This window comes from Urocampus carinirostris, chromosome 7 (genome assembly GCF_059441175.1).
Source record: "Urocampus carinirostris isolate Australia breed hairy pipefish chromosome 7, RoL_Ucar_1.0, whole genome shotgun sequence".
Taxonomy (NCBI): domain Eukaryota; kingdom Metazoa; phylum Chordata; class Actinopteri; order Syngnathiformes; family Syngnathidae; genus Urocampus; species Urocampus carinirostris.
The window spans coordinates 39,958,767-39,979,851 of NC_142355.1; the positions used below are offsets into that span (position 1 = coordinate 39,958,767).

Sequence of the window (21,085 nt, forward strand, 5' to 3'; positions counted from 1 at the left end):
TTACGGTAGGATTTTTTAAGGGCATTCGACGCTCTGTCAATTACCAGGTCAACTAGTGTAAACGACGACAAATTTGTCCTCATACATGCATTGCTGTCCTTAAACAAGTATTTTGTCATTATATTAAATTACGAAGACTTACCACGCTTAACAGGCTGTCGAGTAACAAAATGTTGCCTAGCAACCCATGGGCCTGCCACCTCTTTTGTTCGCCAGGTCACTTGCAGTCGCAAAACAACAACAAAAAGCGCTTCTCCCGTTTAAAATACACAAGAACTTTTTTTATTTCAGTATCATGTGTAATATACGACGAACATTTATTTTCAAATAGCATTCGTTAATGAAATGCATTTTACATGTTGTAAGGGACAAACCGTTGTCCACTTGGCCAACAATGACCGTCACTAATGATTACGAACTAAATATACAGTATATACACTAGCCTTGTATTTATCAATATTTTTAGCCGAGGTACACTTTATTTCAATTTTTAAAATCTCGAATTACGCCGTGCGTCAAATTTGGTTTCAATTAATTCCTGACATCAGTTTAATGCGGTTTTAAGCTTAGATTATGTTGTCTAAATTGAGAGTACTGTGTAGTTTTCTTCAACATTTGTGATCACCATGGCTCAAGAGTTAAAACTAGTTAGTTTTGGTTGATAATTCTGCAGGATGATGGATATTAACATGTTTAAACCTGTTTTTCCAAATTGTATAGAGAGCAAAATCAGTGAAACAGAACATTATTTTAGTATGCCATAACTTTTTTCGGTTCATTTTTTTTGTAAAACAAGATTAAAATCAGCAAAACGGTGCGCAGTTTTTTTTTTTAATCCTTTTTTTGTAGTCCAGTGCAGCTTCATAAAAACAAGTTATTTGTACTCGCTCGCAAATAGTATATCTTAAAAATAGTAATCTGCTGCCCCCTGCTGATATTAGAGTAACTCATCTGATCAGTGGAGAAAATCAGATTATCAACATTGCCATGCTTTTTACAAAGATAAAACCGGCAATTTCCTGTGGCACACTATTCCCAAAACAATGCACTCGCCAATTTCTTTACCAGTACATGCATCAATTAACAAGTTGTATAATAATGTTTAAATTTAATCTGTTTTTACTGTGATAAAATCAAATATATAATATGGTGGAAGTTTTCCGGTTCAAATTAGAATGTCCGGCTGCCATTGTCTCTAGATAACACGCTACAGTGGGTATTAGCACGTCACATTGGGTATTTGTATATTGTTTTCTTTTTGCTTTATTATTGTATGGTATGGTATTGTTCTCAGCGCAGGGATGCTGCTGGAAATGTAAATTGTGTTTTCCCACTTTGAAAAACGGACACACGTTAGAAAAATGTTTTATTCATTTACAAAAAAATGTACACATTCAGAGACCAAAACGTCTCATCAATTGATACAAACATGTTATGTACAACGGTTTAAAAAAAAAAAAAAAAAAAAAAGAAAGCTAATCAAAACACACTGTTTTGCAATGTTACACAAGTTATAATGGATATTACACTTGTATCGAGAAAACTAACTACAGGCCATGAATACCCTTCAATTGAAATATGGGTTTATTTTTTAAATAAAATAAAGAAAAAAATTGTAGACAGTCTTTCGAATTCGATGCTACGTGTTGTTCAACTTCCTCTTCTTTAGTCGATCCCTCCAATTATCGGGAAGAGCCTCAAAGTTGGCATTCTTTGCTGCCTTTCCCCTGGAAGTTAGGAAAGAAATGAGGGGGAACAGAAACATACAGATGGAGACTCATTAGAATGAGAGAAACAGAAATAATTCAGGAAAACCGATCTTAATTCAAGCTCTCTAACATACGTCATGAGCTGCTGCTGTTTCCAGTCTTCTATACTCTTCTTGTTCAGCTGTTCTCTGTCCTCGTCACTGGAGCTGTTATTTTCTTCCTCTTCCAGCTCTTTCTGAATACTTTGCCACTTCTTCACGAGGGAGGGCATTTTGGTCTTAGTCTTCTAGAAATACAGAGGAGCAACAGCAGATTTTAGATTAGAACTACATCATAACTATAGTAAATCAAGAATGTAAATAAAAACAAAATCTTGCTGAAATGTCATCAGATGCTGTGGATGCATTTACACTTAGTAATAAATTGCTTTCTCCCAATAACTAGTGTGTTGTTGAATTGTAAACCAAGTGAGGGCTGTTGAGCTTCTTTTTGAATATTTCTGATATAGAGTAATCCCTTGGTGTATCTGTTTACTTATGCGCAATTCTTTTGCAACTTCAAGTCTCTCTAAAAGCATATTGTCAACGAAACGCTCTGTGGACCAGGGGACACCAATCCCAGGCCAGCGGATGCCCGTGGCGACATTAGAACGTGCCCATTCTAAAAATAGACCTAATCCCGAAATATCAATAACGAAAATGTGATTAAATTGTGTTGCCATTTTTTAAAATTGCATTTACAGAGATGCAAATTTAAAAAAGGAGTATATAATATATATACAATTCTAAAAAAAATAAAAATCAAAGTAGTAGATTTTGATAATCTGAGAACTCTGACGTAACACGGGCAGGGGTGAGTGCACATGACAATTGCAGCTTCGATCTTTAGCCTCGCGAAAGAGTTATCGATTTCTACACACATACAGTTCTCTATAACGTCCACATGATGGCAAAGAATTGTGAAGTGGATTGTGTCCTGAATACAGTTGTGCAGTAAAGCGGAAAGATTATTTTTAAAATCATAATTTGACAGTACAGGAGTTATTTGAAAAAAGGTACCGTACAGACACTGCCCGACATACAAACGAGATAGGTACCGGAAGATCGTTCGTCAGTTGAATTTGTATTTAAGTGCTATTTGTATGTTTAAGGTTTATACAAGTATGTTTAAGGCTTGTATAAGTAACATGTATTGTTTTGTCCTAAAAAATAAAACATTTCATAAAATAATATGCTCTTTAAACATAAATAAAGTTAAGTGTAATTTACTTTTGGAAGATGTGCTTCGAGGGGTCTTTTGTGGTAAAAAGTGTCCGAAAAAAAGCGTTTTGACTATTTTCAACGGTATCAAACTTTCTAATTTCACTTTCATTTCAAAAGAAACATCTCTTCTCTCCTTCACACCAACCATATTGAACAGATGCACGAGATATTAAACAATAAAAACGTCAGAGTTCTGAGCGCACTGGAGATTCAGTACACGTAGCACTGTATGTTTACATACAAAGTAGAAAGAGGAAGCAGATTTTTTTTTTTACTTCAAAGTGGATTTTGGGTGACCTCTCACAGCGCCACACACTGTTGGCGGTGGAAAGAAGCACTATTGTACTGTCCTCTACTCTGAATAAGGTGCACACATACAAAAAAATCTAACTGTCTGGATATTTTTCGACAGCCCGAAAAATATGTTCATATCTATCGTTTTACGGAAGTCGAATTGTCATAAGTAGGGGAGCGTCTGTACTTTTATTTGTTAAACAAATACTTGGCTTTGTTCTTTAGGTTTCAAATGTATAACAGTATTAAATAAAGGTTTGTACTTCACCGGCATTGACTGTAGCTGGAGAACGCAAAGCCCGATAGAAACAAGGGATTACTGTATATATATGTATTGTTAATCAGACAAAAAACCTTGGAGTGGAGTGGTCAAAAATCCACCTTCCCACACACAGAAATCATTTTGGAGTCAACTGGTTAAGGAGTTCCACCCCTCTAGATAGTAACTTACCATTAAAAAAATAAACAATTTGAACTTTTTACAAACCTTATCCTTCTTTGTTTTTTTGTTCTTTTCCATGACAGTCAATTTTGGCACTGTAGATTCAGTGAGAGGCTGTGGAGGTGGTTGGGGTGGTTGAGGGGGCAGAGCTGGAGCAGCTGGAAGAGGAGGATCACAAGGGACCACCGGTGCAGTGACAGCTGGTACACCCCAATATACTGGTGCCGTAAGGATAGAAGCTACAAAGAAGTAAATCAATGTTAGAAAATGTTGCTGATGGGACTTCAATTGTGACAAACAAATACTGAAAGTTTACCTGCAGGAGCAACTTGCTGTGTGTAAAGGATAGGACTACTTCCAATCACGGCTTTATTGATCTGACTAGCTTTGCGTTTCTGACCCTTTCCCACTGGACCTGACGATTCCAGGTCCTGCAGCAACAAAAAACAGAATAAATCTTCTAGAGAAAAAAAAAAAAGATTTAAAATAATCACAAGGGTGTGCTTAAAAAGTTTTCACCTTAATGGCAACAATTCCCATGGAAGGCCACCCGCTATCATCTTCAGTTCCAGGGGCTGGCGGCTCAATGTCATTATCATCCATCTCCATATCAACTTCCATGATCTCCCCATCACTGTCTGGGGGAGGAGGTGGTGGAGGGGGAGATCCAGGAGGAAGAGGTGGAAGTGGTGGTAGTTCAGGAGGGGGTGGTGGGGTGTCAGGAAGTGGGGGTTGAGATTCGCTACACAATGAAGATGTGCTGTTCTGGGTTGATGTCGGTGGGGCAGCAGGTGCACAAATTGTTCGTGCTGTATAAAAGAAAGGTAATAAGCACAAAGATATTGAAAGGGGAAATAACCAAAGAAACAAAACCAGCAAAAAACATTTACTTGCTGACCTGATTTGGCACCGTTTGACAAAGATGATGTTTGGTTGTCATCTTGACCGGAGTTCAGGCTACCATGGTCTCCTTTCACATCACACTCTTTGGCCTCTTCTGTCGGAAACTCCCACTGCGATTCATTCGTCAGGTCGTTGACATAAAAATACCGCCTGTGCTCTCTAAAAAGTGGGACAACAGAGATAAAAGGCAACAGTCTTAACAAGTCGTCTTACAACTAGCTGTGGGGGACAATACCCAGGGACAGAGGGCCACATAGGAAAGCCTGATGGGGGCGGGGCTAGGTAAGAATGGTAGCTTTCCCCATTCCTTGATTGGAAAAATATTTTGATAGATAACCCACCATGCTCTCAAAAACTGAGCAAAAACAAATCTCAGGTTCCCCAATATAATATTGAACAGCCCACATTATGGTTGTCATAAACGTTACATTTAAAACAACCATTCCCCTCAGGACAAGGGAGGGTGTCAGGAAGGTGGCACCATCATCAACAACAACAAAAATCACTCAAATACATCATTTCCAATCAAACAATTTCTCTTGGTCATGAAAAAAAAATAAACAGGAAGACGTGAAATAGAGTTGGTCTGACCTGCTGGATTCCCGTCAATGCTCCATCTTCACCTTTAATCGGATGCGTGAAACTTGTGGCTTCCAGGGCATCACTCTGTCTGCAATGCATTCTGGGGGCTGTAGTCCTGTAAAGTGCAAAGCTCTCCCAGGCAACCGACTACTCTCCCCCCCCCACCCAAATTCTGCACCGCCTGAAATACAGTCTGACAAAAGCCCTAAAAAAACAATCTGTGGAGTCTCTCATCAAGACATGGCTTCCCCTCTGCACCGGGAATAATGAGAGCAGCAGGAGGTTGGCCCCGAGTAGATGCTCACTTAGCAGTACAAGATTGGAACAATGCTATTTAGCATTGTGTCCCCTGAAGCCAGCATAGTATGGTTCTGGCTTCTGCACCGATCCACACGATGACATGACATTAAGTCTGCACGCACAGGTAGTAGTCACACTGCACCTTTTTTGGGCGAAGGGGGTCGAAGGGGTGTAGAGATGTTAAAGGTAAGCAGTGCGTACCTGTCCCAGTGGCAGGACCAGCCTTTTGGGGTGGCGTTAAGTTCATAATGTTTTATGTGTTGGGCGGCTTCCTGCAGCCGGCGGCGTAGATAAACCCCGTTCAGAGCGCCCTCCCTCCAATCAGCTATCCGTGTCTGAGGAAAGAGGAAGATCGTTCACAAGGCTGAGCAAATAGCTAAGGAAAGAAGACTTGAGATTGATTAAAAATGGTTTGCAATGTTAAAGAGTACATGGGAATAGATGTGTGCTAATGACATTGAATACAATTATGCAATGAATATTTTAAACAATGACCCATGGGAAATTTCGGACAATTTTTCTAGCTTACAAGTCATCACTTTACCTCGGTTTGAAGCAGAAGCAACTGAAAATTTGAAACAGCCTTCTTGTGTATGCCCAGGAATTCCATTTTGCTTGTTAAAGTGTTAGCCAGTTCTCCAATCTGGAACTGAAAGTCATTCAACATCAATATTGTGGCCAAGCACCTTCCACTAAACAGGGCTGGCAAAGTCCAGTCTTAAAGATCAGATATCCTGCATATTTGAGGTTTTTCAATCCTACAAATCACCCAATTTAAACAGTCGTGTTTATCATTAGACTTTTGCATGGATTGCTGATACTAGTTTTAGCTAATTAGGTGTGCGCGGCGGGAAACGTCTTAAAACTTGCTGGGTAAGAACCCTTAGACCAGGGGTCTCAAAAGTGGTGCCTGCAGATCTGTTCTGAAATTAACTCACCAGTGCTGGGTCTTTGTAATCTTCTTTTTAAATTATTTTATTAGTGATTATCAGTTTATTTAACCCTACTTCCAATAACTACCTGATAATCACATAATAAAATATTTATATGTTGTTAGCTTAGAAATACATATCCAAAACTTCCAGAATTAGGGTATTGTAGCACATTCTTACCCTGAGCTCAGGTGTTTCAATTTCCTCAGGTGAATCTTCTAGCTTCTGCTCAGGATTATCAGATTCCTTATCTTCTTCACCTTTAATGTTTTCAGGGATGTTTGTGTGTGCTATTTAGGATGACAAATAAAATGGAATTTCATACACTGACTGCCTCATGCAGGGCATCAATGACTCACATGTCGGTATGTTTTCTTGAGGTTCCGGTTGTGGACTGTTGGAATCAGGATTGGGCACACTGGGGAAAATGGTTTTCCATGTTTTTTTCGTGAGGACACCACGTGTACCAGCGGCATCTTGACTCGACTCAGAACAAGGACTGGAGCCCCCCACGCTTCCATCGCCATCTTCAAGAGCCTGGAGCTCAGCCTAATAATTATGCCCCGTTTAAACTATGACAATGGAATGCAGTAATAGAACATTTGAAAGAACACCACAAACCTTCTTCCTTTCCAGTGCTAGTTCCAGCTCTATTGTGTCTTCTTCTGGTCCTCCTTCAGTCTCAGAGTCATCTTCAGGAAGCTTTTTTGTGTCAGAGTCTTGCTCCACAGTTTGGACAGCGTCTGACTCATGCAAAAGGGTGGACGGGGAACCCCCAGACCGGGCAACATCTCCATCAGAGTCCCCACTTGTCTGGTTTTCATCCAAAGCTTTTATGAGTCTTTTTCGCCATTTCTCTTCAGCATCTTTCACTTCTGTCGGGATCAATGGACCCAACAGTGAAGCAGCCACTCCACAGTTCTCCTCTTCTTTGCTTGTGAGGCCCACCACATTCTCAATCACTTCCTTTGATGTAAAACGTAAAGTCATGACTTGAACAAGTTATTAAATTGAATTATTTATTTTAACTCACCTTAACTTTAGACTTAGTTGATGTTGGCACTGCAGCAGAAGTGGTTTCACCAGTGTGAAGGCCAGCACTTGAAGAAACACTGCCATTGGTACTAAAACCACAGTTTAAAGACATGTCACCTTTACATCTGAATGAGGACAACATAAACACGTACGTTTCTTATATGTATTAGGTAGGGTCACTCACCTATTGGCAGAGCTCAGTCTTTGCACTTGATTAGAAAGATAATGAGGTAACTCCCAGGACACTTCATTGCTCAGAGTATTCCAGTAATAATAGCAGCCAGAGTTCTCATCCCACACCTCTTGCCAGTCCCCCATTTCCACATCCACTGGGAGAAAACATTTAGGGTTACACGGAAGGGTATTAAGTTAACTGCATACAACTTTCAGAATCAAAACTTAACTTAAATTCAGACAATTACCTCCAACTAATGAGTACTGTGTATTGAACTCCAACTGTGAACTTGGATTGTCACTGGTACGTGCGCGAGGAGCACTAGCATCTGGTTTTGGTGCACCAGCACTTGGGGTGGATGGATGATTTACTTCATTATCTGAAGGTGGCTGAGTGGTGATGGCATCAATTTCCTGTTGAACAATGTTATAATGTTCTATTACAGACATTTTGCTTTTATGTCTTTCTTCAGAAACTTTAAATTAAATTATTCAATATAGATGAAATCCCTTATAATAACTCCAATCTGAGACGATGCTGTGCTGAACGTAAACAAAAACAACAAAATATTTGAAATCAGTCAGTAATGTGATCACAGAGCTTCAATTGAATACGATTTCTGTTTCTAAAGTGCATGTTTGTTGGCTGCGGATGTTTTTGCAAGCAATTTTTTCCTACAAAAAAATCTCAAAAGATTGCTCTAAAGATTACATTTTTGGTGAAGAAACAAGTAAGAGGATTCAATCACCTTTGATTAGAGCTACATTAAAAAGGCGACGTGTACAGGTGAAAAATGAGGAATTATGGATTATTTGTTTCTCTAGACAATAACTGTCTGTTGTAGAATAGAAGTATTTGACTTTTTGGAGTCAAGACGACTATATATATATATATATATATATATATATATATATATACTGGACTGTCTCAGAAAATTAGAATATTGTGATAAAGTTCTTTATTTTCTGTAATGCAATTAAAAAAACAAAAATGTCATACATTCTGGATTCATTACACATCAACTGAACTATTTCAAGCCTTTTATTATTTGAATATTGCTGATTTTGGCTTACAGCTGAAAAAAACTCAAAAATCCTATCTCAAAATATTAGAATACTTCCTCAGACCAAGTAAAAAAATAATTTTATAACAGCAAAACTAAATCAAACATTTGAAAATGTCCATTGATGCACTCAGTACTTGGTTGGGAATCCTTTTGCACGGATTACTGCATCAATCCGGCGTGGCATGGAGGCAATCAGCCTGTGGCATTGCTGAGGTGTTATTGATGCCCAGGATGCTTCGATAGCGGCCTTCAGCTCATTTGCATTTGTAGGTCTGGTGTCTTTCATCTTCTTCTTAACTATACCCCACAAATTCTCGATGGGGTTCAGGTCAGGGGAATAAGCAGGCCAATCAAGGACAGTGATGCCATGGTCAGTGCACCAGTTACTGGTGGTTTTGGCACTGTGGGCAGGTGCCAGATCATGCTGGAAAATGAAATCCTCATCTCCATAGAGCTTTTCAGCAGATGGGAGCATGTAGTGCTCTAAAATCTCTTGGTACACAGTTGCATTTACTCTGGACTTGATGAAACACAGTGGACCAACACCAGCAGCTGACATGGCTCCCCAAACCATTGCTGACTGTGGGAACTTCACACTGGATTTCAAGCAACTTGGATTTTGCTCCTCTCCAGCCTTTCTCCAGACTCTGGCGCCTTGACTCCCAAATGAAATTCAAAACTTGCTTTCGTCTGAAAAGAGGACTTTGGACCACTCTGCAACTGTCCAGTGCTTCTTCTCCATAGCCCAAGTCAGACGCTTCTTCCGTTGTCTTGAGTTCAGAAGTGGCTTGACCATGGGAATACGGCTATTGTAGCCCATTTCCCGGACACGTCTGTGAACTGTGGCTTTTGATACCTGGACTCCAGCTTCAGCCCACTGTCTTTGAAGCTCCCCCAAATTCTGGAAGCGGCTCTTCTTCACAATTTTCTTAAGGCTGCGGTCATCTCTCTTGGTTGTGCAGCGTTTCTGGCCACATTTTTCCCTTCCAACAGACTTTTTGTGAATATGCTTTGAAACTGCACTCTGTGAACAGCCTGCTCTTTGAGAAATTTCTTTTTGTGTCTTACCCTCCTGATGGAGGGTATCAATGATGGTCCTCTGGACAGCAGTCAGATCAGCAGTGATTTAGTTTACTGAACCAAGCTGAGTGTTTTTAAGGCTCAGGAAACCCTCGCAAGGTGTTTCGAGTTAATTAGATGATTCAGGTGATTAGTTGAATAGCCTACTTGTATACTTTTTCATGATATTCTAATATTTTGAGATAGGATTTTTGAGTTTTCTTAAGCTGTAAGCCAAACTCAGCAATATTAAAATAATAAAAGGCTTGAAATAGTTCAGTTGATGTGTAATGAATCCAGAATGTATGACATTTTTGTTTTATTAATTGCATTACAGAAAATAAAGAAGTTTATCACAATATTCTAATTTTCTGAGACAGTCCAGTATATATATATATATATATATATATATATATATATCAAATATATACATTGGCATTATTAAAATATGAAATAATTCTTAATCTGTGACTGCCTTTTGGGGTGGGCGAGATATATACCTATTTAAAAAAAAATCACAATCTGGATTTAATCACGATTCTTTTTTTAATAACCATTTTCTTTTTAAATGTATTTGTCCCGTTAAACTAAAAAATAAAAACTATGTCTTATGTACGGACTTTATTTGGAAAAGTGAAAACATGCCAATTTTCATCAAATGTGCATAAAGCTTAAAAATAACCCCCAAATTGAATGAAAACACACAATTTCGGTGCCTTCAATGTATTAGGAGAGTTTTTTTGTATGCTCAACTCTCTCCACTAAATATCACATGTCTAAGTCAAGTCATTTTTATTTGTATAGCCCTTAATCACAAAGAGTCTCAGAGGGCTTCACAGGTTATTACACATGAGCAGTTTAGGTTATTTATATGCTATAGAGTAGAAGTGAGTTTTAAGCTTAGATTTAAACATTTGATATTTTACTGATTAGTTAATCTTTTTCATACATCCAAAACACACTATATGGTTCTACATTGTCTATTGATACTTGTAAGTCTCCCTATGCTCAGTATTGTCGAATGATGCTTCACTGAACAGCAAACTAATTGCATTACATCTCCAACTTCCTTTGTTTAATCTCAACAGATTTATTCCCATGCTGACTTCCTGTGTAAATTTGACCTTCAGTTTTCCTCAAATACATTATTCATGGTCTTTGAAACTAACAAACCTGCCTCAACTTTCTGTTTCGCAATGTATTTTCACAAAATTATTTACCATTTCCACCATGGCCTTTGCAATAACCAAAACAAGCCGCTACAGAGTGTGCACTTCTTTATATTCCAATTCCGAGGAAAAACAAAATCATACTTACAGCCATAAAATTTGCTAGTGTACTGTCAATATCAGCGGAGAGATTGCGCTGAGAGTTTGTAGTCGATCGAGATTCTGCAGTATCTTCTTCATCACTGTCTTCATAGGCTCCAAGCAAAGAGAGCCCCTCTACAGATAAACAGACAAATTCAGTGGTAAGATTATCCACATGAGTAGCACGCACCCGTTGCTTAAGGTTGCTCACTAGTGAGGAAGATTTTTGTAAAACCGGACAAAAAATTACAAATTGCAAATAAGGGGTAAGAAGCACTCTTGAAAAAGGACACTAACTATTTGACCACGTAATGTTGTTGATTGAGCAAATGAAAGCTGTAAAGCAAAAGAAATAATGCAATTTGTGGAGACTCAAAATGACCAAAAACGACCAAATTTTCTATTCATTTTTAGGTGAAATGAAATGATCTGCATTTATATATAGCGCTTTTCAAGTCAATGACTTCCCAAAGCGCTTTACAATGTACTTCACATTTCCCAATAGCGACATTGTATTGCAGCCATGTAAGACGCTAACCTGCTTATTGGGGATATTAGGGGTTCAGTGTCTTACCAAAGGACACTTCGACATGTAACACGGACAAGCCGGGATTCGAACCGGGATCCCTTGATCCCAAGACGAGCGCTCTACCTCCTGAGCTACTGCCGCCCCGTGCAGCCTTTCACAAGGGATCTAGATTTTGGGTGTAGCCGTAGCACCAAGATGGCTGGCAATCATGTTAGATCCCTTTTGGAGAGCCTCATGTTATGTAAAACAAATTTCTCAACCTGCAAGTTTTAATGCATGTTTATATCATGTGTTTCGGCTTATTATTCACATCATCATCGTTTACAGTAATCCCTCGGTTATCGCGGTTAATGGGGACAGAGACCACCCGCGAAAACTGAAAATCCACAAAGTAGCGGCGCCCCTTCAAAAATGCTTAAAAAGACGTATACAGGTATACCCCCCCCCATTAAACCGAAGTGATTGCTGGCATGGTGGCATGGAGTTATTAGGTGACTCATCCAGAACTCTTCACACTGGGAAACGAATGTACCAAAACATGACCCACAAGTGTAGCCATGTCTAACATAATCAATTTACACGGAATAGGACTGCAGCGAAACCACTACGAACCATTCAGTATGATGGTATTAACCGCTCTCAACCACATGCAGCCACCGCAGTTGTATTTCGCTTGTTAACACTACCGGTTACATATTGAAAACAGAGAAAATGTGATATTTGATGAGCGTTTTGGGAAACAACAGTTAAACAACATACTTTAGCTAGCGGCATCGAACGGCTTTTACAACAAATACACAAAACCACACACAATTAGCCGTGTTCAGGTAGTACAAACAACCGCTCGCTTTTGGTATAAAAAAGGAAAACTTGAGATGAAATGTGACAGAAGAGAATATACTTACATCGCGTTGCCGAGTTCCTCCATGATAAACAGCGCCACAGAAGAAGGGGGGAGGCGAGGCAGTGACTCACCATGACTACGCATTGTGTCAGGGCCTCCCCCTCCCTTCACAATAAGAGTGTCCACACCGTGTACTCAGTTGACAAAAGCTCGCGCTTGCTCAAGTCAATAAATGCTTTTATTGAGAAGATAAGGTATATTTTTTAGACCTGCGAAGCTCTGAACCCGCTAAAGTGGAACCGCGAACTGTATTTAATAAATGCCGTTTTTTACAACTAGGCGGCGCTAAATAATACTCACTGTCCCTGTAAACGTCTTACCAGAAAAGGATGTTACATGCCTGTCAACCTGTACGTTTTTTCCGTACAAAGTTTTTTTGTACGTTTTTTATGCATTTTAAGACGAGTACGACGTACGAGGAAATCTGTACGGAAAAACACAAATTTGTCAATGATGGGTACCATACGGTATACACCGACTATCACGAAATGGCAAATCAATCAGGTCAAAGAAGTTCGCCGCGGAAGCCTCTACCTCGGTATCCTTCTTCGTTGCAAACGAAGCCAGTGGTTTGATGCTACTGTGCGCATGTGTCTGCAGCCTGGGGATTTCCCATCATGCCGGAAAAATAAATATGGTGTACGATTATTTTGTACGAGAAAATATGACAGTTTGTACGGACATGATGTTATGCTTTTGCAAAAAAAAATGTAATTGTATGTTTTAGTGAAAGAGAAAACAAAAAGGACTAAAAGAAGTATTGTTGGTTAGATCCCTTGACCACCGGGGTCGTAGGGGCACCATTTCCTGCAGTGTGTCTTGGGTAAGGACAGCCTAGTGGCGCCCATCCCTCTCAAGCCAAGAAGTTCAAAGCATTTAAAACAGAACGGAGCAATTCATTTAATTCCACAGAAACGCCTCGGCTTGGAAAACATATGTTCAACGTACGGGTGGCTTTCACAGCGGGACGCTTCATGTTTGTCTTCTCTCGCAGAAAACGATGTCCTTCTGCTTCCTGGTCTTCTGCTATAAGGACAAAATTAAATTCAATAAAAACAGTTTCAAAACCAATCACAGCCATTAATTAACCGGGGGAAATACTATCCGACATCATGCTTAGCTAGGTGAAGTTCAACGTATATCAAATTGGTTGGGATAGAGAATATGATTTGGTAGCTGAAATCAAAATTGTTGCGGTTTTTCACGACACGTAAAAACGCTTAACACTCGTGTAACAAGCAAGCTAGCCCGTACTAGTAAATCGTTGAACAATACCTTCGGATCCCGAGAGCCCCTCTTCCTTCTCGCCTGTGTTCCCAGTGCGGATCCCGGTGGGAGAAAGCTGCAAAATTGTTCTCCGACCAACTGCTCCTCCCGGTGTGCGATTTTTTTTCTTCATTTCTGAATTCTCGGCCTTCGCGGCTAACACAATGCTATGCGAAGTCTTTGAGTGCAGCAAGCGAGTAGCACAAAGACCGGAAATGTCGTTTCGATCACTTCCGGGCCTCGGTTCACTTTAGTAGTGGGAATTACAGCTCTTTTTACAAACCCGTCTCTTTCGGCTCGGCTAAAAGGAGCTCAAATTATTCTTCAGATTTTGTTTTTTTAATAAAAATGAAATCATACCAATTGTAATGAAATATTGTGCAATAAATTAATTAATTTTGAATGTGCATTAATCTACTAATTAAGAGAGAAAGTTAAAGAAGGAGAGACAGAGAAAACTGTGAGAAAGAGAGTGAGAACTAGAGAGTAAAACCGAAAGAAAAAGAACGGGAACGAGAGAAAGGGAACAGAGAGAAAGAGAGGGGAGAGAGAAAAAAAGGTGAGAGGAGGAGAGATAAATGGAAAGAGAGAGTGAGAGAGAGAAAGACAGAAAAAAGTGAGAGAGGGCAAAAGAGTGATAGAAAGAGAGTTAGAAAGAAAAAGATAACGAAAAAAAGATAAAGTAAAGGAGAAGACAGAGAACAACAAAGAGGGACAAAATAGTGAAAAGGGAGTGATGGAGCAAGAGGGGGGGGGGGGGGGGGTGCGTTTTGAAGTGAGTCGACTCCTTATTCACGGGGAGCTGACTCATCAATGTCTTCAAAGAGCCAGCTTATAAAGTTGTTTCGTTCCTGAATGACCCATCACCAGTTCACTTGTTTATTTTCCACTAAACCGACGTCAATGCTACACGCTTTGCTAGCTTCGGAGATAACAAGCTTACCAAGCCAGACGGCAAGATGTCGCGGCTTAATCGAAGGAATCGCATTATCATTTGCTCTTTGTGGGATCACAGATGTAGCGGTGCCAATTGGAAGTAGTGCCCTAAAGATTGCATGTACCGTTTCGACATGTTGACGTTAGCAGTTTCACGGTGTTGCAGAGGAGACGCCCATTAATGAATGACTATAAAGAGCCACCATCGGGGAGGCTACCATCAGAGCCGCCGAGGGGAAGTGCGGCCCGATTCAGAACCAGAGAAAATCCGACTGGATCAAGCACGATGGGGGGCGCGATGGCACCGGTGCTGCACTGGGTGCGCGATGTAGCAGCTGTAACGCTACTCAAGGCCCGGAGAACTTTATTCCAAGCTGCAGTTCTTTTCTGTGTTCTGGGTCTGCTGCTCTGGGTGTCCATCTTCCTCTACGGCAGTTTTTATTATTCTTACATGCCCACCGTGAGCTTCTCCGCCCCTGTGCACTTCTCCTACAGCTCTGATTGCGATGTAACCGAACCAGAACTTTGCACTTTTCCGACAGCCAACATATCTCTCTTGAGAAACGACAGAGACCAGGTGATGGCGTATGGTCAACCTTATCGGATCTCTTTGGAGTTGGAATTGCCAGAGTCTCCTGTGAATGAACAACTTGGCATGTTTATGGTAAAGATGATGTGCTACTCAAAAGGAGGACGAATGGTGTCATCAGTTCGACGTTCAACAATGCTGCATTACCGCTCAAACCTTTTGCAGACCCTCAGCACTGTCTTCTTTTCTCCCCTTCTCTTGACCGGGATGGTGGAACAGAAGCAACTAATAGAAGTCGAGCTTTTTCCTGCCTACAAGACCGACAGCTATCTACCGACTGTCGGCACAGTCATCGAGATCCAATCCAAGCGTGTTCAAATATACTCATCCCAGCTCCGTATCCATGCCTATTTCACTGGCATACGTTACGTCCTCTATAACTTCCCCCTGATGTCCGCAGTGATCGGCGTCGCAACCAACTTTGCTTTCCTTGGTGTGATTGTGCTTTTCAGCTACCTGCAATTCATATGGGGGGGGCTTTGGCCCCCGGAGCAGGTACGCGTCAAAGTCATGATGGGCGATAGCACGCGCATGCAGCAGAGAAGAGAGGAGGTGAAGAAACGTATGGAGAAAGAAAATTCACAAAAAGAACTGGATTCACCAATAGTGATTGGATCTTTGAATGAAGCATCTGATGACCATGCTGATGACACGGCGGTTGCGCATTCATCAAAAATATCCATTGTGGAAGGAAACGCTACACAAGCTGATGTTCCCAACTCCAAAACCGATCTGTCTCCTGACTCTGTGCTGCCTGGGGGATTGGAACAAAGTGAGACAACACTGCGACAAAGATCTGTTTCATCAAATAACCTTTAGGCTAATATTGATATTAAGACTAACTTTAGTGCATATCATTCATTTGGTTGTGGTTGCTGCAAGGAGGTCACATGTACATTGATCAGTGAGCTTATCCTGAGCATTTTACTGTTTTTACTGTTATTTATCCGTTACAGCAATTATCTATTTGTTTGACGCACTTAAAAAGTCATGTTACGTTATGCTAGGTCTCCAAAACATTACCTCTTCCACATCGCTCCTTATTTGTCGTCCTCATAGAAAAATAGTGTATTGTTTTTAATCGTTTTTGCTGGGCTTCATGAGTGTATGAAAGTTTTTTGTTTTTTTTTAGTATTGCAGAAGATTAGTTTTTCCAGGACAACAGCTTATTTAACCTATCACAGCATTCTAATCAAGTTAATTATTAAATTGACCTTTTTCCCACCAACGCTTGTCTAATTTGCAAGGTACAGAAGATACAAAATGGTTGAAAACATGTTTCTTTCGATAAACGGTATGTTTTAGATCAATTTATTCATTTATTTAATATAGCTCGTTGGTGTAATACGTGATGTTTTGAACATAGTTTTTTCTCAACAAAAAGTTGGTCTTGAAGCTGGTATGGTCACCCGCACTGCATTTATGTTCAGGTTAGTGTCATGGCTGTATGAAAAACATCTTCGAATAAATATATAAACGCAAATCGTCGAGCATGATTTATTGTCTTATTCTGTATTAATGTGTCATTGAACATGATGATATAGTATAGGATGTAATCTTCTAAGGATGCTCTGATAAGGAATTCTGGAAAACAGTGCTCTGCAAAATTAATGGACTCCCAAGAACTTGTCAACAGATTGCCATGTTTCAGGCTTCAAACGTATAGATAAAAATATTTTCTAAGAATCTACAACATGTGAGCCACAACTGTGAAAATAATCAAATTTATCTAACATTATGTACTGTGCTAACACATAAAAACATGAAAAAGTAGGTGTTGCTTTGCACATCTCCAAACATAAATATTTGCCCATTTCCCTTACAAAACAGCCCATGTTTTTAGGGTTTGAAGGTGATCGCTCATGCACAGCATTTTTTAGATCATTGGGTTTTTCCTTGCCCTCATGTAGGTTTTAAATCAGGGGATGGTGTAATGATTAGTCTGTGGTTTGCAATAATCTGTCTTCTGTGCAGCCCTTTGAGACTCTTTGTGATCAGGGCTATACAAATAAACATGACTTGACTTGACTTTATATCTGTAGGATTGAGGTCTGTACTTTGGCTAGGTCACACCTTTATATTGTTAGGTTTAAACCATTCATTGTAGGCTTTGCTTTGTGTTTAAGATCATTGTTCTGTTGGAAGGTGAACCTTTACCCATTCTCAGGTCTCTTGCAGACTCCCAACAGGTTTTTCGCCAGAATCGCCCTCTAGTCCATCCATCTTTCATCAACTGTCTTCCCAGTCCCTGCTGATGAGAAGCAACCCTAAAGCATGATGCTGCCACCACCATGTTATTTTACCATGGGATGGTGTTTTCAGGGTGATGTGCATTGTTACGCAAATTTACACACTTTGCATTCATCCTAAAAAGTTCCATTTTGGTATCATCTGACCAGAGCACATTGTTCCACTTGTTATTTATGGCTTTTTGCAAATGGCAAACGGGCTTTTTATGGTATTCATCACCAGAAATAGTGCATTTCTTCATTTATAAGGTATTGAATTTATTTATTAAAAACCTCACTGTGGGTTGTGAAAAGATGATGTCCTGGTGTAATTTTTTAAAGTATTTGTTTAGTAAAATCACATATCGTGATCTTTAAAACAGCTAAGCACTTACAGGTAGCATTTTATTATCTTTTGTCTCCTAAATTGACTTAAAGTTTACAAAACATTTGGTGATGTCATAGCAAATTTTGTGGTAAGTTTTGGGTATTAATGCAGTGACAAAACCCATTAGCCGTCCTCCTTCAAAATTGCAGTCCGTTTCCATCAGATGAATTATGCATTGTTCCGGATATAGCGTGCACTAATTGACTGGATTCCACATCCATCATTTGAAATATAACCTCTGCATTTAGCCCTACAGTAACTACCAAAGCTCACCAAATAAAAAATGTTATCTGTAAGTCCCATTGCACCCATGACCAATGCATACACATGGTTAGGATACCTGAATATGTATCAGTCCCTGTTATCTCTCGAGAACTGATTAAAAGTAAAAGGGCTCATGCTTTGGTCTTTTGTTTTAGTACATACATATTTGCTTGCGCAGTGAAAATAAAAGTGAGAATAACAAACTGGCATCCTGGAAAATCATCTTTGCAGGTGTTTAATGCTTAAATCAGAATTATTTCACACCGGGGTAAAAAGATAAAAAGAGCATTGTAATGTAAGGTACATTGTTTGTCTCAGTTAAGTTTCTGGGTGTCAAATCTAGTCAAACATGTCACTTTTTTGACACGTTTATGGATTGATGCCAAAAAAAAATAAAACAATTGAAAAACAAAATATCTGTATTTACTAAAATTTATTTTAAAAGATCACTGGAAATGCTCACAATACGTTTCTACACAGTTTAACCAAAACACACGTAGAAATCCACTTCCCTAAGTTATTAAACAAGAAAATAATGGTTGTAAGCCACTATATACTGTAACCACTTCTCTTTTCTGAGTTCCAGTCAAAGGGTGAAACCATATAAAATAGTTTTAGAATATCCTGCAAATATTCAAAACAAAAGGATCGATTGTTATGAATTCAGATGCCACATACACGACAGTGGTTTGTTCAAGTGACTGTAACATTGCTGGTAAAATATTTTACCAAATCCCAACTTTCTTTATTACACATGACAATTTCAACTTTTGCTTTAAGTATTATCGAGATTCATGTAGGGTTAGATCATGATTCGGTTTCACATACCCCCAAAAAATCATATGGAGGCCTGAATCTGTCTACCAGGGCTTCAGTTTGGCACATATTTTGTAACATAATTAATGTTTTTGTAATGCTATAATATAGTTACAATACTGATATTTCTTACCTTCAAAACAGAATACAGTATGTACCAATAGTTAAGTGTAGGTACATAACTGTCTAACTTCATGATATTTCATTATAGTTTTCCATTTGAATATTTTTTTCGTGTTTATGCGGGTGAGATATTTCAGTCATCTGGCAGAGACTCAGAGTTTAGCTGCTGCTCTTTGCTTTAAGAGTAGCCAATTGAGATAGCTCAGGTATCTAGTCTGGATCCCTCTTTTATGGGATGGTATTTCAGGTGTGTCCTACACGCATGAGGCGCCAGAGACAAGGCAGGACATACTGAATAGACTGAGACCCACTTGGAGACATTCTTTTGCTCCGACCTCAGGATCCTGTTGAATGAGCTGAACCAAGTGGCTAGGGATAAGAAGATCTGGGCTTCACTGCTGAGGCTGCTGTACTTGTAACCCGGCCCAAGATAGGCAGGGGGAAAATTGGTGATAGTGAGGCCTTCGGTATTCATTTTGGCCCTCAACATACAAAATGTACTAAACATGTTCCCTTGGCCCTAAATGAGCAACAATCATACTTTTATTTTAGTTACGAACCCTTTTCTTTAGGGCCAACATGTTACATTCTATTTTACCATATAAGGCTCAAATATCATTGGAATGAAAAAACTGCACGTTTCAGCTTCAAGTGATACACTTGAGTGATGTTCTTTTCCTATCCAGGCCTCGCCACACCCAAATGTCACTTTGACACTTGACCTCAAACGTTAAGCTCCTCCCCCAGCTCTGTGGCCATGGCTTTCGGACATTCTTCTTCGTCGTCATCGGGGCAGTCCGCCCACCGTCCGACCCTCCTAACTCCATCTGCCACCACTGGGGCGTTGACACATGGATTGTGGTCATAGATTACAAGTTTCAGACCCTGCAAGTGTGAAAGTGTGGGGAAGCGGGCGATTTTGTTCCGATCCACGTCTATGACCGCGAGGAGGTGCATTTCCAATAACACGGGCGGGAACTCTGTCAGCTCATTCCCAGCCAGCCAGATACTTCTCAGTTCTTCCAGCCTGCGAAGTTCGTAGGGTAGGCAACGAATTTGGTTATAGCCGAGGTGTAGAGTCTTGAGATTGGGAAGCTCACAGACAACGTCTGGGAAGACAGAAAAGCAATTTGTCTCCAGCCATAAGGTGTTAAGTTCCTTGAGTTCCCGGAGTTCCTTGGGGAGGTGGAAAAGTTTGTTGTTCCCCAGGTAAAGGATACTAAGATGAGGTAGTCTGCAGACAGACATGGGGAGTTCTTCAAAGCAATTAAAGTCAAGAGCCAGGAGCTGAAGCCTCCTTAGGTTGTGCAGTTCATCAGGTAGATTGCTGAGGCTGTTGTCGCTGAGGTAGAGCTTCACAAGCTCATCAAACGCACATGCGGTTACAGGTAAACGGCGTAATTGATGGCTACTCAGGTCCAGAGTTCGATCCAGGGGCATCTCCCTCAAGTCCCCCACCATGTAGCGTTGGCAGCGTTCCAACGGAATAAAGGCAATGACGACTCGTATGGCGTTGCCCATTTTGATGGTCCTTAACTGGAATTTTAGGTAAGTGTTGCTATTGTTCCAGGTTTTCAATCTCAATCCACTGAGGAGAGATTTCAGACTGCAGTCTCAGATTGCATAAAAATGTGTAAACAAATGCAGCTTCTAGATGAAAGATCCACAAAGCCAGTTATAGAATAATTAAGCATGGATCAAAATGAAAATAAATTTACCTGCTTTCCAAAAAATCTGGTCCATGCCCATTTTCACAGATAACAGTTGCCGTGTGTTTATCGGTTATTATGAGCTGAAAAGGCATTGGATTCCCGGGGCAGATGTTCCCCAGTGCCCAAGTCCGTGCCTCTGAGCTTTGCCTTGACTTTCAAGACAACGACTAACAACTCTCTCCTCCCCATTTGTGCCAAATGACTCCCCGCCTCCCTTTTCCTGAAATGACAGAGGTGGGACAAAGGGAAAGACAGGGAGGG

The 21,085-nt window shown here is 40.1% G+C and overlaps 3 protein-coding genes across 3 annotated transcripts; 1 reads left to right on the forward strand and 2 right to left on the reverse strand.

Moving 5' to 3' along the window:
• Positions 1-1,349: 1,349 nt before the first annotated feature.
• Positions 1,350-13,968, reverse strand: fnbp4 (formin binding protein 4). Its single transcript, XM_088340945.1, has 17 exons — positions 13,778-13,968; positions 13,451-13,528; positions 11,077-11,204; positions 7,882-8,047; positions 7,644-7,788; positions 7,458-7,548; positions 7,046-7,390; positions 6,784-6,973; positions 6,605-6,714; positions 6,037-6,141; positions 5,694-5,827; positions 4,606-4,769; positions 4,227-4,516; positions 4,024-4,138; positions 3,753-3,946; positions 1,844-1,995; positions 1,350-1,727 (listed from the first exon to the last, which is right to left on the reverse strand). The coding sequence occupies exons 1-17, from the start codon at positions 13,899-13,901 to the stop codon at positions 1,640-1,642; spliced, it is 2,619 nt and encodes an 872-aa protein (XP_088197071.1). The 5' UTR covers positions 13,902-13,968; the 3' UTR covers positions 1,350-1,639.
• Positions 13,969-14,618: 650 nt separating this feature from the next.
• On the forward strand, positions 14,619-16,776 carry LOC148363309 (seipin-like). Its single transcript, XM_088340946.1, has one exon. The coding sequence runs from the start codon at positions 14,886-14,888 to the stop codon at positions 16,110-16,112; it is 1,227 nt and encodes a 408-aa protein (XP_088197072.1). The 5' UTR covers positions 14,619-14,885; the 3' UTR covers positions 16,113-16,776.
• Positions 16,777-18,490: 1,714 nt separating this feature from the next.
• On the reverse strand, positions 18,491-20,951 carry lrrc10 (leucine rich repeat containing 10). Its single transcript, XM_088339388.1, has 2 exons — positions 20,831-20,951; positions 18,491-20,762 (listed from the first exon to the last, which is right to left on the reverse strand). Exon 2 carries the CDS (start codon positions 20,631-20,633, stop codon positions 19,836-19,838), a length of 798 nt encoding a protein of 265 aa, XP_088195514.1. The 5' UTR covers positions 20,634-20,762; positions 20,831-20,951; the 3' UTR covers positions 18,491-19,835.
• Between the last annotated feature and the right edge of the window lie 134 nt (positions 20,952-21,085).

Bases quoted from the DNA above. Each gene is read 5' to 3' on its own strand.
- fnbp4 (XM_088340945.1), bottom strand. From the start codon at position 13,901: ATGAAGAAAAAAAATCGCACACCGGGAGGAGCAGTTGGTCGGAGAACA. The intron at 4,770-5,693 runs GTACGCACTGCT...CCCACTTTTTAG, and splicing joins TGGTCCTGCCACTGGGACAG to AGAGCACAGGCGGTATTTTT. The intron at 4,139-4,226 runs GTGAAAACTTTT...TTGTTGCTGCAG, and splicing joins TGGGAATTGTTGCCATTAAG to GACCTGGAATCGTCAGGTCC.
- LOC148363309 (XM_088340946.1), top strand. From the start codon at position 14,886: ATGAATGACTATAAAGAGCCACCATCGGGGAGGCTACCATCAGAGCCG.
- lrrc10 (XM_088339388.1), bottom strand. From the start codon at position 20,633: ATGGGCAACGCCATACGAGTCGTCATTGCCTTTATTCCGTTGGAACGC.